Source organism: Podarcis erhardii, assembly GCF_964252035.2.
Source record: "Podarcis erhardii genome assembly, chromosome: 15".
NCBI classification, from domain to species: Eukaryota; Metazoa; Chordata; class Lepidosauria; order Squamata; family Lacertidae; genus Podarcis; species Podarcis erhardii.
In genome coordinates, this window is record NC_138505.1 from 4,395,889 (window position 1) to 4,408,936 (window position 13,048).

At 49.5% G+C, this 13,048-nt stretch overlaps 1 protein-coding gene across 1 annotated transcript; it reads right to left on the reverse strand.

Moving 5' to 3' along the window:
• Nucleotides 1-2,211: 2,211 nt before the first annotated feature.
• Nucleotides 2,212-12,837, reverse strand: LYSMD1 (LysM domain containing 1). Its single transcript, XM_081841409.1, has 3 exons — nucleotides 12,017-12,837; nucleotides 6,077-6,417; nucleotides 2,212-3,057 (listed from the first exon to the last, which is right to left on the reverse strand). The coding sequence occupies exons 1-3, from the start codon at nucleotides 12,194-12,196 to the stop codon at nucleotides 2,892-2,894; spliced, it is 687 nt and encodes a 228-aa protein (XP_081697535.1). The 5' UTR covers nucleotides 12,197-12,837; the 3' UTR covers nucleotides 2,212-2,891.
• Between the last annotated feature and the right edge of the window lie 211 nt (nucleotides 12,838-13,048).

A 13,048-nucleotide genomic window follows, 5' to 3' on the forward strand; every position in this document is an offset into this window, starting at 1 on the left:
TGGCTTGCACTCTTTATAAAGACTTGAGGAATAAGATTATCAGCCCTCTTTTATTGTCCATTCCAGGTCACCCAACCACTGCCACAGTGTCCTTTCTCTTGGCAGATCAAGATGAGCAGGTGACAGCAAAGGCTACAAGGTTTTTAGCTGGAGCAATCAGAATAAGATCCACTATTTGACTATTGATTCTTTTTTTTTCCGACTTTCAATTTTATTTTTGCCCCTGACAATAATACATTTAAAAACAGTATTTCACAGTCACAATATTACTAGCAGAAACTGAAGTATTAAAAGGTTAATCTTCATCTGATGAAGAATGTCCCTGTCGTTCTGTCCTAAGTTTTTCCGTGTAGAACTGGAAGCTCTCAGGAGGTTCAGTGAAAGGAACAGGCTCTCCCGCATTCTTAAGGAGAACTGCCAAACAGAAATAACTCATCCGGGTGCAATTTCTCAGCTTTCATTTCATCATACAGAGCTTTTGCTGAAGCCACATGCTCATCTAATGCATGGAATTTCATAAGGTAAGAGCAAACCACCCTCCTATCTGGGAAGTCAGGAATTAGCTCCAACAATGTCTTGATTTTCTGAACCTGTCCTGCTTGCTGGGTTGTCTTTGCAAGGAAAGCCACCAGAATCTTTTTTTTTTTCACCTATTGCACTGCATCTCTCTAGAAGATGCCTGGCATCGTCTGCTCTTCCCGCATTTATATACCGAAGGAAAAGGTCTGTCGCAGGCCGATAAATTCCAAACTGATGGGCCAACCGTTCAGCCATGGCACTAAATTTTTCCAAAGCTGGCTCCAGTTTGTCTTCCAACAACTTTCTATATACAAATGAGATGCTTGTACTTGGGGAGTCAGCAAGCAGTGCTCCAGAGGTAAACATGGTCTCAATGTATTCCACAGCAACATCAGGGTTATTGTTCTTGATGTGAGCCAACACTGTGTTATTGATGTAAAGCATACGCGACAATTTAAGAGAGCCACCGAGGTCTGCCATCATCTTCTCAACAGTGGCTATACTCTCCACATCTCCCTTCTTAGCCAAAGCCTGAACAAGTCGAGTAATTGCCATCGGAATGGGCACCTTGCCACTTTCAATGAGTGCCTTGAGAGTAGATATTGCATCTTTCAAATAATATTTGACTATTGATTCAATACCCTGAAATGTAAAGTTTATATAATTGACTTTTTATTTATATTCTTTGCATATCGTATTGTTATTGCTACGGGCAATGGCTGACGCAAATATTCATTCATTCATTCATTCATTCATTCAAAGCTGGGTTTAGCTAACCCATTCCCCCACAGAGGCAATGTGGGCCTCAGCACATCAGGTAGACTGCCCCTGTCCATGGAATCCCAGCACACATCCCAGCCTGAAGAATGCTCTCTCCCACTCCTGGGATATTGTATATTGAAGGTTTTATTTTTAAAGTATGAGAGTTGTTGTTGTAAAAAAGCCCCTCTGGATGGCACATCCTCCCCCCTTGGCCTCTATGTGCCCCCCACTGAAGAGGGAAAGAAATCTAGCCCAGAGCATTGACTCATGCTGAGGTGCGGCAGGCGGCCTCTTCCAAAGACAGCCTGCTCCACTGCATCCCCAGATTGGGGGGGGAGCAATGGGACACTAGGACCCACGTACCTATGGGACCGCCTCTCCTGGTATGCCCCGCAGAGGACCTTAAGGTCCACAAATAACAACACTTTGGAGGTCCTGAGCCTCAAGGAGATTAGATTGGTTTCAACTAGGGCCAGGGCCTTTTCAGCACTGGCTCCGACGTGGTGGAACGCTCTGTCACAAGAGACTAGGGCCCTGCGGGACTTGACATCTTTCTGCAGGGCCTGCAAGACAGAGCTGTTCCGCCTGGCCTTTGGTTTGGATTCAGTCTGACCCATGTTTCCCTCCCCTTATGAATTATCAGCTACTTTAAAATGAGGCTGCATTTTAAATTGGTTTCCCCCCCTCTCTCTTTCCCCCCTATTATGTTCTTACTGTGATTTTATTGGTGTTAGCCGCCCTGAGCCTGGCTCTGGCCGGGGAGGGCGGGGTATAAATAAAATTTATTTTTATTTTTATTTCATTTATGGGGAGAGGCAAAACCCCAAGGACAAAATCCCAGCGTGTTGCTCGTGGGCATGCTGTGCAGCTCCCAGGTTGCCAGCGACCGCCACAGACAAAAAACAGAGTCAGACAGGCACAGAGACAAACTTGGAAGTCAGCAAAAACTGCCAGTTGTTTTAATCACAGGGGAGGCAGTACAACAGGAGGAACGGAAGTCTGCGGGGTGAGGAGATGGAGTCCCGGAAGTGGAAGGGGTGTGTGTGCTGGAACGGCTCAGGGATCCCACCGTTAAGTCGAGCACAGACCCAACAAGCCCTTGCCCAATGGCCAGCCACACCGGGGATCCCACGGCGGCCACCCCAGCCCTAAACTGACCGCCGGAAAACAAGGGAGAGGTTTCCCCCAGCACAACAGCGCCCCCTTTGCTTCCGTTCAGCTAGCCACTCCATATATACCACAGGGGGGGTATTAAGGGAAGGTTATCCTTGGATTTTGAGGACAGGCAAGAAAGCACTTAAGGTGATAAATATGATGGGAGGAGAAGGGAGGAAATGAAGATACGCAGAGACAAAGACACACAAGGAGTCTGTTCAAAATCCAAGAGGCAGGAATGGGTCGTCGATGATGCTGACGCCGCGGAGGCCCCTTCCGAAGCGCCCATCTACGGGGGTCGTCCGTCCTCCAAAAACAATTCCCGGCTCCTTGGCTGTTTGCAGCGGGAGAGTCCCCTTCCCGGTGGGTCCAGTGGGGTGGGGGGAAAGGGACGGGGAGGGTCTCTTGCGGTCACCGGAGCCCCACGGACAGCGGAAGGAGGGAAGTGGTGTCGCTCAGAGCTTGAAGATTTCGTCCTCTTGGTCGCGGAGGGTGTCGGCACGGGCGATTTTGGTGAGGGGCACGGGGCCCAGGACAGCGCGGGAAGAAGCCTCGTTCTGGTAGGAGGAGGGAGAGGAGGCGGCTGTGGTGTGGGGAGAGCCCGGCTCGCTCCCCGAAACCCTGAAGGGAAAGGGAAATATGAGAGAGAGAGAAAGAGAGGGGGGTACGTTCTGCTGTTGAGAAGGATTTGCAGTTGTGCCCCTTGCGGATGCAGGTGGCGCTGTGGGTTAAACTACAGAGCCTAGGACTTGCTGATCAGAAGGTCAGCGGTTTGAATCCCCGCGACGGGGTGAGCTCCCGTTGCTCGATCCCTGCTCCTGCCAACCGAGCAGTTCGAAAGCACGTCAAAGTGCAAGTAGATAAATAGGTACCACTCCGGCGGGAAGGTAAACGGCGTTTCCGTGCGCTGCTCTGGTTCGCCAGAAGCAGCTTAGTCCTGCTGGCCACATGACCTGGTAGCTGTACGCCGGCTCCCTTGGCCAATAAAGCGAGATGAGCGCCGCAACCCCAGAGTCGGCCACGACTGGACCCAATGGTCAGGGGTCCCTTTACCTTTACCTACCCTTGTGGATCAGACCCACCTAGCCCAAAGTGGGTTGACCGCAGGCCTGTGGGAAAACCGCTGGGGAAATTTTGGTTTAGGGTGGAGATTGCTCAGAGACTCTACATATGGAGGCAGTCTGTCTCCAAGCACCAGGGGCAACCGGCTCAGAGAAACTGTTGCTTTCATGCCTCACTTGCAGACTTCCTAGAAGTCTTCAGCTGACCAGAGATACTGGACCAGGCAGACCAGCCCACAGCCTGATTCAACAGGACTCTTCTCCTCTCCAGCAGGGGAGGCCCCTAAAGTGGAAACAGGGACCCCGGGCTCTTCCCCAATCTAGTTGGCCTAAAGGGAGCCTCCACGCTATGGAGCAGTCTACCTCTGAATGCCCACATCCAGGGCACTTGGAGCTGGAATTGGCCATTCCCTGCTTGCCCTTGGCATCTGGTCTCAGGGGAGCGGTACACTGCCCCTGGAGACTGGATTTCTATTCAGCCAACCCAGTTAACAGTTGCTAAAGGTAAAGGGACCCCTGACCATTAGGTCCAGTCGTGGCTGACTCTGGGGTTGCGGCGCTCATCTCACTTTACTGGCCGAGGGAGCCGGCGTACAACTTCCGGGTCATGAGACCAGCAGGACTAAGCCGCTTCTGGCGAACCAGAGCAGCGCACGGAAACGCCGTTTACCTTCCCGCCGGAGCGGTACCTGTTTATCTACTTGCACTTTGACGTGCTTTCGAACTGCTAGGTTGGCAGGAGCAGGGACCGAGCAACGGGAGCTCACACCATCATGGGGATTCGAACCGCCAACCTTCTGATCGGCAAGTCCTAGGCTCTGTGGTTTAACCCACAGAGCCACCCGCGTCCCTAACAGTTGCTAGTAGACTTATAAATTCCTTTATAAATTCCACTTCACTTATAAATGCCTCGGTGGGCTCCAAATCTGGGTCAGGAACAGGGCTGGCTCCAGCTTCACTCAAGGACAATTCTGGCCCTTGCAATGCCAGCATGTGGCCCCCAAGAGACTAGTCTGGAGAAAATGTGGCCCTCGGTGGCAGGCAGAATGCTCCATTAATTTTATTTCAAGGGTGCCCATAAATGCTGTTTTTGCCCAAGCTGAGGACCAGAGCTGGATGAGACCTCAAAGCTTCCCACGCCACCCACGTCCGTTAGGCAGGATCACAATGTTCCGCAACAAACACACAAACGCACAATTCCTCCTCTGATCACCCGGCAACGGATCCGCCGATACAGAGGAAGGTTGTGGAAAAGAAAGCGCAGCGCACTGGGATTGTTTTTAAAGCAAAAGGCGCTCTCAGGTCGCTCGCGCTAGCCAGCCAAGCTGCGTGGAACTGGGTGCCGGTTTGGGGAGGGGGGGGGAATGACCAGAATCTTTGCCGGTCTCCCGGTCCAAGGAGGCCCCGTTTCAAAACTCCACATGCTCTCAAGTCTTTATCTTGCTAGGACCCATGCACGCTTTTGCAGAAATCCGTTAGGACGGGGAGGAAATGAGAATATCAGAGTCACCAAATTCAAGGGTGGAGCAGCTCTGTAGCAACTACACCCTCTGGTGGCGACAGAAGCTCAACAGCAGGCAAAACCTCCCAGGCGAAGACTGGGAGAGAAAGAAGACTTGGAACAACATTTTAATAATAATAATCACTGATTCATTGGGAGTTAGTTCTCACCAGGCTGAAAGCCAATACCTCTTTTTGGCCCTGGAGAAAGGAGGAATCTAAGCATGCCAGAGTGCCAGCTTTGCTACTTCACAGCTGCAGCCAACTTCTTATGCCAAATTAAGGTTTTAGGCCTCCCAGTTAGAAAAAACCACAGATGAGGTTTCCAGCTTTGCAGTACATATTGCAACCCAGACATGAGTCCCTTGGGACAGGTGGAGCTCCGAAATGAAAATTAAAACGCACGTTATTATAATTACATTGTTTTAGTCAATTTTAGTATCATGAGTGGTACAGCCAACTAAGTTCCACTCACAACTTTTAAAAACAGGCCTTTGGAATATCTTCCCCAGATCCTTCCTTCTCTGCCCCCCCCCCCCCGATTGGGCTGTGTTGCGCTGCAAGCAAGATGCAAGAGGTGTCTGAGAATGGAACATTGTATATAGGTCACTCAGGGCAAGTGAGTCAAGCTGCATTGTGGGGAAAGGGCAGCCAGAGTGCCGGGTGGGTGGGGAAAACATATCGACCCCCATTTGTGTGGCTATTCAGGAGACCCCTTTATTGTTGTAAACCATTCTGGGATCATATGGTTCAAGTGCAGCCAAATAATAATAATAATAATAATAATAATAATAATAATAATAATAATGGCCTTCTTCATAAAGCCTGTCCTTAATTTTTTCCATCTGTGAAATGGGTACAATTGCCTAGGAGGGAAATAGGAAAATGGCCCAGCACTCTGGCTTCCCTTTTCCCACAACGCAGCTTGACTCATTTGCTCCGAGCGACCTAAATACAATGCTCCTGTTTCATCGTGCTTGCAGTGCAACACAGCCCAATCTGAGGGAGGCAGAGGAGGAAGGATCCGCTTTGTGCCACCCTTGGGACCCACGTAAAAGGGAAAAAGCAGAGGCACTCACGAGCTCCCCCCTTCCCGTAGCTTCTTCGTGGCGGCCTGCTTGGATCGGCGGATCTCAGAGTCCAGCTTGAACAGGAAGTCCGCGGCGGAGAGGTCATGCTTGGGGACAGAGGCCCCCGACGCCCCGTTCTTCCGCGGATGCTTCTGTTTCTTGGGGGCCTCAGGCGGAAAGGCCCCCGTCTCCCCTTCTTCCACCTTCTCCTTCTCCTCCTCCTCTTCCTCGAGATCTAACCCGTTGGACAACAGCACCTTGGGTTCAACCGGTACAGGGATGTAGAGAGTCTTTTTGAGGAAGATGGAGTCGCTGGTATACAGCCGGTTTGCTCTCTTGATTTGCTCTGTCTGGAACGGGAAGGGAAGGGCTGCTAAATACAAGGTTCTTTAAAAAGCAAGCTGCTAGACCTCATGGACGTGGAAACATGCAAAAACAGCAGAAATTGAGTGGGGGAGCTCACTTTGGCATAATTTGGGCAGAACAAGGGCCTCGTCTTTTTGCTGGAGCACCTGAGTATAGCGTTGTTAAAATTTTGCGATGCCAAGTGCTTGATCAAGCTGGGATACGCCACAACGTTCCGGAGCCCCGTTCACATCCTGAAGCAAACACATCCTGGGTCTGCGGATCTGTGCGTGCACGGGTCGTGATTCGCCGCTTTCGCGCATGCGCATGACGTCATTTTGAGTGTCTTCATATGCACAGGCAGCGAAACCCGGAAGTAACGTATTCCATTACTTCCAAGTCGCTACGGAGCGTAACCTGAAAACGCTCAATCTGAAGAATATTTAACCCGAAGTATGACTGTACTCCCACAGAGACTACCTTAAAGGTAAAGGGACCCCTGACCGTTAGGTCCAGTCGTGGCCGACTCTGGGGTTGCGGCATTCATCTCGCTTTACTGGCCGAGGGAGCCAGTGTACAGCTTGCGGGTCATGTGGCCAGCATGACTAAGCCGCTTCTGGTGAACCAGAGCAGCGCACGGAAACGCAGTTTACCTTCCCACCGGAGTGGTACCTATTTATCCACTTGCACTTTAACGTGCTTTCAAACTGCTAGGTTGGCAGGAGCTGGGACTGAGCAATGGGAGCTCATACCATCAGGGGTATTCGAACCGCCGACCTTCCGATCGGCAAACCCTAGGCTCTATGGTTTAGACCACAGCGCCACCCGCGTCCCAAGAGACTACCTTACACTGCGTTTAAAGCATAGGCGCCGACTCCATGGGGCCTGAGGGGGCCCGAGCCCCCTCAAAAATTCGTTTGGGGGGGGCTCAGCCCCCCCAATAATTTAAGAAAATTATTACCGTAAATTTCGCTCTATAACACGCAGATTTTTTCTCCTAAAAAGTAAGGGGAAATGTCTGTGTGTGTTATTGAGCGAATGTGTGGTCCCTGGAGCTGACTCCGGAGCGCAGGGGCAAAAATAGGCAAAAATCAGGCAAAAATAAGATCGGGCGGTCGGGCGGAGGGAAGGCGGAAGCTGCTGCTTTCCTGCATTCTGCCTCAGGGTCTTACTGCCCACCCGCTTCTGTTGCTGCGTTTGCTCAAACTCAACAAAGAGCAGGGAATCCCCTGCCCTCCTGGCAAGCAGAGGGTTAAGGAAAGGATCGAGTCCTTCCTTCTAATTCTTTCCTAGTCACACTGCGTGCAGGCTCCAGCCCACCACCTCCTCCTCTCCGTGCTCTAGGGACTCGCAGGTGGGAGAGAGAGAGAGAGGGCTGGCTTGGGGGGGGACTTTTGCCTTCCTTTCCTCCCCCCCACCCCGTTAAACTCCTTCCCTGCATTCTTAGCCAGCTGCTTCTCCGCACACCCCTCTTGTGCTTCTTGTCCCTTCTGTGTTTTTCCTTCCCTCCCCATTTAAAACGTGGTGACAAAGCACAGATCCACATGGATCCTCAGGATTTTTGCATTGGGTCACCCCAAATTCACCATCAGATCACATTACATGTCCATGGCTACAGTCTGTACCAAAAAAATCATGCACCCACTGTTGCCTGGGGCTGCAATGGTGCAAAAACGTGGTTACAAAGCATGGATCCACAGGATCTTTGCACTGGGTCACCCCAAATTCACCATCAGATAACATAGCATGTCCATGGCTACATCTTGCACCAAAAAAATCACGCACCCACTGTTGCCTAGGGTCACAGTGGTGCAAAAACGTGGTTACAAAGCACGGATCCACATGGATCCTCAGGATTTTTGCACTGGGCTACTCCAAACTCACTGTCAGATATTAAAAATCTTTATAAAATAGAGAATTAAATACATACAGAATGTTAAATTTTCAGTTTCGAAATATTAGTACTAGTTTAGTACTGTTTTTCTATATTACTATAGTACTGTAATTGTTATTTTCAAATACTTAAATATTTTTAGGGTGTAAGACCCAATTAAAGCCCGTTATTTACATACAGTATTACAGTATTTACATACAGTATTAGGCATACTGTATTAACTTTATTAACTGTATTAAAGCATTAACTTTGATATATTATTTTTATTTAATGAACCCTCAGCCTTATTCAAAGTAAGCTTAAATTAGCTATTTCACTTATTAATCAAAGTGCTATTACTGTGCGACAGCAATATTTTATGTTTTATTCTTTTAATGATAGTTTAGGATTTATTTAAATATCATTTCAGTCTTTTCAGAGCTATATATTCACTGCTCTGTAATAGTCTATAAGCATAATTGTTACTGTAAATTAAATTAGCTTTTTATGAAAATACCGTGCGTGTTTATGTTTTGTTTCTTTTTTCAAAGCCAAAAAGTGTTTCAGGCTTGTCGAGTTTCCCGGAGTGTGGAGTTATAGAGAGTCGAGTTTTCGGGGTTCTAATGTTGATCATATGACTCTAAAATACTTTTAAAAAACTTTAAAACTCACTAATTTTCATCTAAAATTTAGAAAACTTCCCGGGGCAGGACCCCGGTATGGGCCCCCCCAATATTTTTTATAAGTTGGCGCCCCTGGTTTAAAGCCAAAATCGCATTTGGATAGAAACTGTTTCTCAGGCGGCTAGTCCTAGTCTTTATAACCCTGGACCTTCTTCCAGAAGGCAGAAGCTGAAAGAGATCATTTCCGGGGTGCGCACTATCCTGCGCTATCTCTGCAGCTTTCTTATGACACCTGGAAGCGTAGATTTGATCCAAGGTGGGACTTTACTCGGAGCAATGCCATTACTGGAATGAAGGCGCACTTATCAAAGCCTCTCTCTGTGAATATAGATTAAAAGACTTGGTAAGAACTCTTTGGGGACGCGGGTGGCGCTGTGGGTTAAACCACAGAGCCTCTTGGGCTTGCCGATCAGAAGGTCAGCGGTTCGAATCCCTGCGACGGGGTGAGCTCCCGTTGCTCGGTCCCTGCTCCTGCCAACCTAGCAGTTCGAAAGCACGTCAAAGTGCAAGTAGATAAATAGGTAATGCTCCGGCGGGAAGGTGAACGGCGTTTCCGTGCACTGCTCTGGTTCGCCAGAAGCGGCTTAGTCCTGCTGGCCACATGACCCGGAAGCTGTACACCGGCTCCCTCGGCCAGTAAAGCAAGATGAGCGCCGCAACCCCAGAGTCGGTCACGACTGGACCTAATGGTCAGGGGTCCCTTTATCTTTAAGAACTCTTCTTGTTATCTGCTTATTGGCTGCCCACTGTGGGAGGGATCAGATTTCCCGATGCCTGACAGCATCCTGTCCTCAATGGTGGCCACCCAGATGCTCCGAAAATCACCTGAGTCCACCTGCAATCCCCAGCATACAGCTTCCAACTTATGCAGCAGGGCCACAGGTTCCTCACATCTGCTCTGTTAGACCATGTGCAACTTGCCCTTCCTGGCTCATCCAAAGGGCAAGCAGAGGGGGAGTGGTCAGTGCCTTCTTACAACAGGGCAGGATTCCAGGGCACCTAAAGGAGGCAGCTAAAAGACCAGTGGAGATTTTACTTTCTTGGGCTCCATGATAACTGCAGAAGCTGATAGCAGTCACGAAATTAAAAGATGCCTGCTTTTTGGGAGAAAAGCAATGACAAACCTAGACAGCACCTTAAAAAGCAGAGACATCACCTTGCCAACAAAGGTCCGTATAGTTAAAGCTCTGGTTTTCCCAGTAGTGATGTATGGAAGTGAGAGCTGGACCATAAAGAAGGCTGATCGCCGAAGAATGGATGCTTTTGAATTCTGGTGCTGGAGGAGACTCTTGAGAGTCCCATGGACTGCAAGAAGATCAAATCTCTCCATTCTGAAGGAAATGAGCCCCGAGTGCTCACTGGAAGGACAGATCCTGAAGCTGAGGCTCCAAGACTTTGTCCACCTCATGAGAAGAGAAGACTCCCTGGAAAAGAGCCTGATGTTGGGAAAGATGGAGGGCGCAAGGAGAAGGGGACGACAGAGGACAAGATGGCGGGACAGTGTTCTCAAAGCTACCAGCATGAGTTTGACCAAACTGCGGGAGGCAGTGGAAGACAGGAGGGCCTGACGTGCTCTGGTCCAGGGGGTCACGAAGAGGCGGACACAACTAAATGACTAAACAACAACAAAAGACCTCTATTGAAAAGGCCCTTTCTGAATCTCAACAGTATTGGATATTTATCAGCCAGATTCCAATATCTCATTTCGGAGCAAGGACCTGGCATCTCAGCTCCAGGGGTTTCTGGAGGAGACGGTTCTCCTCTTCATTCTAGAGTCAATCTTGAGCTAATCTATATACAGTGGTGCCCCGCAAGACGAATGCCTCGCAAGACGGAAAACCCGCTAGACGAAAGGGTTTTCCGTTTTCTGAGGCGCTTCGCAAGATGAATTTCCCTATGGGCTTGCTTCCTCTGCTGTCCCGGGGTTTTTTAAAATGCTGGGGGTGGGAAGAAAAGCCCTTGTCCCCCCCCCCCCAGCCTTCAGAAGAGGTCGGGGGACAGACTGTCCCCGGACCTGGTCTGAAGGCGGTTTCTATAGGAACGCATTGATTGATTTTCAATGCATTCCTATGGGAAACCGTGCTTCGCAAGACGAAAAACTCGCAAGACAAAAAAACTTGCGGAACGAATTAATTTCGTCTTGCGAGGCACCACTGTATGTGTATATTTATTTTATTTTTTTGCTGTTAAAATGATTTATCAGTTGGCTTTGTCCAAGGACAGCTGTGCTTAACACAGAAGGTCTTATAGTTCCTGCTGGTACATAAATCAATAAAAGATACATGTCTCTTGTCCCATAGAAGTTGTATCAGAAAGAATATTTCTACCAGCTTCTATGCTTCTTCCATCATTCAAAGTTCTGGGGTAAATGCATAAGATGCACCTGGTGGAATTTTCCCTTCCAGCTATATTATACCAACAAGCATATAGATGCACATTAAAAATGCTACAAGCCCGTGGTGCCATGCAGCGATGTCCTCTGCATGCTTACTCAGAGTTGTTCAACTGTAAGTATAATGTGTGCATATGTATATGTAATAGCTTAATATTTTATTCATTTCATAAAATTTATACACTGCTTGATTGCCCCCTCCCAAAAAAAACCCTCAAAGTGGTTTGCAAAAAGGGGGGGGGGAGAAAATTCTTGCTAAGAAAAATTAGCAACAATAATTTAAGACATTTGAAAAGTTAAACTAGCAGTAGGTCTCTAAAGATATTAATCTCTAAAGAGATTAAAAACTCACGTCACATTTCTAAGCATCTGGATAGGTCAGTCTAAACAAAAATGGGTTGTTTTTTTGCAGGCACTGAAAAGAGCACAGCGAAGCCACCTGCCCAATTTAAATTGGCAGGGAGTTCCAAAGGCTGAGCTCTTACAAATGCAAAATGGGGCAGCGTCGGCACATATGGGGTAAGGCGATCGCAGTTAAATTCTGGTCCCAAACTGTTAAAGGCTTTACATATGAACGGTAACAGCAACACTGTAAACACCATTTCTGAGCGTACGTGTAAGGATCATGACCCCCTCCCCTATCTAAGCAGACTCACCGTGACCCCATACTTGACCGCCAACCCCTGGAGGGTGTCCGCAGGCTCCAGCCGATGCTCCAGCCGCCTCTCTCGCGCCGGCGAGCTGACCGTCTTGACCAGGCTGCCGTAGGATCGGGTCCTGCTCCCTTGCAGCAGCCCTGCCCCGCCAGGGGATCCCTGTTTGGACGGAGAGGCCATCCCCCAGCTGCCAACCCTAACCCTTACCTGGACGGCCCCAGCTTGAGGCCAGGAAAGGCTGACCTCTCAAGGGCTGATCCTACTGCAGCCACCAACCCCTGCAGCAGCCAAATAGGCCCATTTCACAGGAGGCACCCTCAAGGCCCGTCCCCTGAGCGAGGCTGAGTCCACCCAGGACGCCTCTCCACGTCCTTCGCCCTTCCCCACCCCACCCCCAAAAATATCCCGTCTCCCCAAGTATAACCTTTCAGTGCAGCTGGGCTTTCACTTTCAGAAACACCCAATTGCAGTCCAGCCTCCTCGTGTTCTCCCAGATACCAGATCCCCCCAATGGATCTCCTGCTCCCACGTCGGTCCGCTTTTCCTCTGAAATATCACCCCCCCCCGCCCCCTCTTGCAAAGCGAAAGCCCCCTAACCTATCCAGCGATACACCATCAGGTTGCCCGGCGGCTGCGCTTTCTGTTGCAAGCAGTTGAAACAGAACCCAGCCTAGCCCCGGCCCCTCCCTCCCACCTGCTCTCGCAAAGGCTTCTGGGAGTTGTAGTATTTGGGAGGGGCTGCTGAGTAATCTCCCACCAACCACATTTTCAATTAGGCTGCACATTTAGACATGCACAAACACACAAAATGAGCTTTCTCCCAGCCTGGGGTGGAAGGGAGCCACTGGGGGGAGACTACATTTCCCATCATGCTCCCTGCTTAAAGGCCAGTCCCTCCCGCAGCATGACGGGGGTTGTAGTCTTCCAGGAGCAGAAAAAAACAAAGGCTGAGCTTTGCTTCTCCCCTGTTGCATTTTGGGGGATTTCGCCCATGGGCAGCTGGGAATTGCAGTCCAGCCAGTTAATGGATTT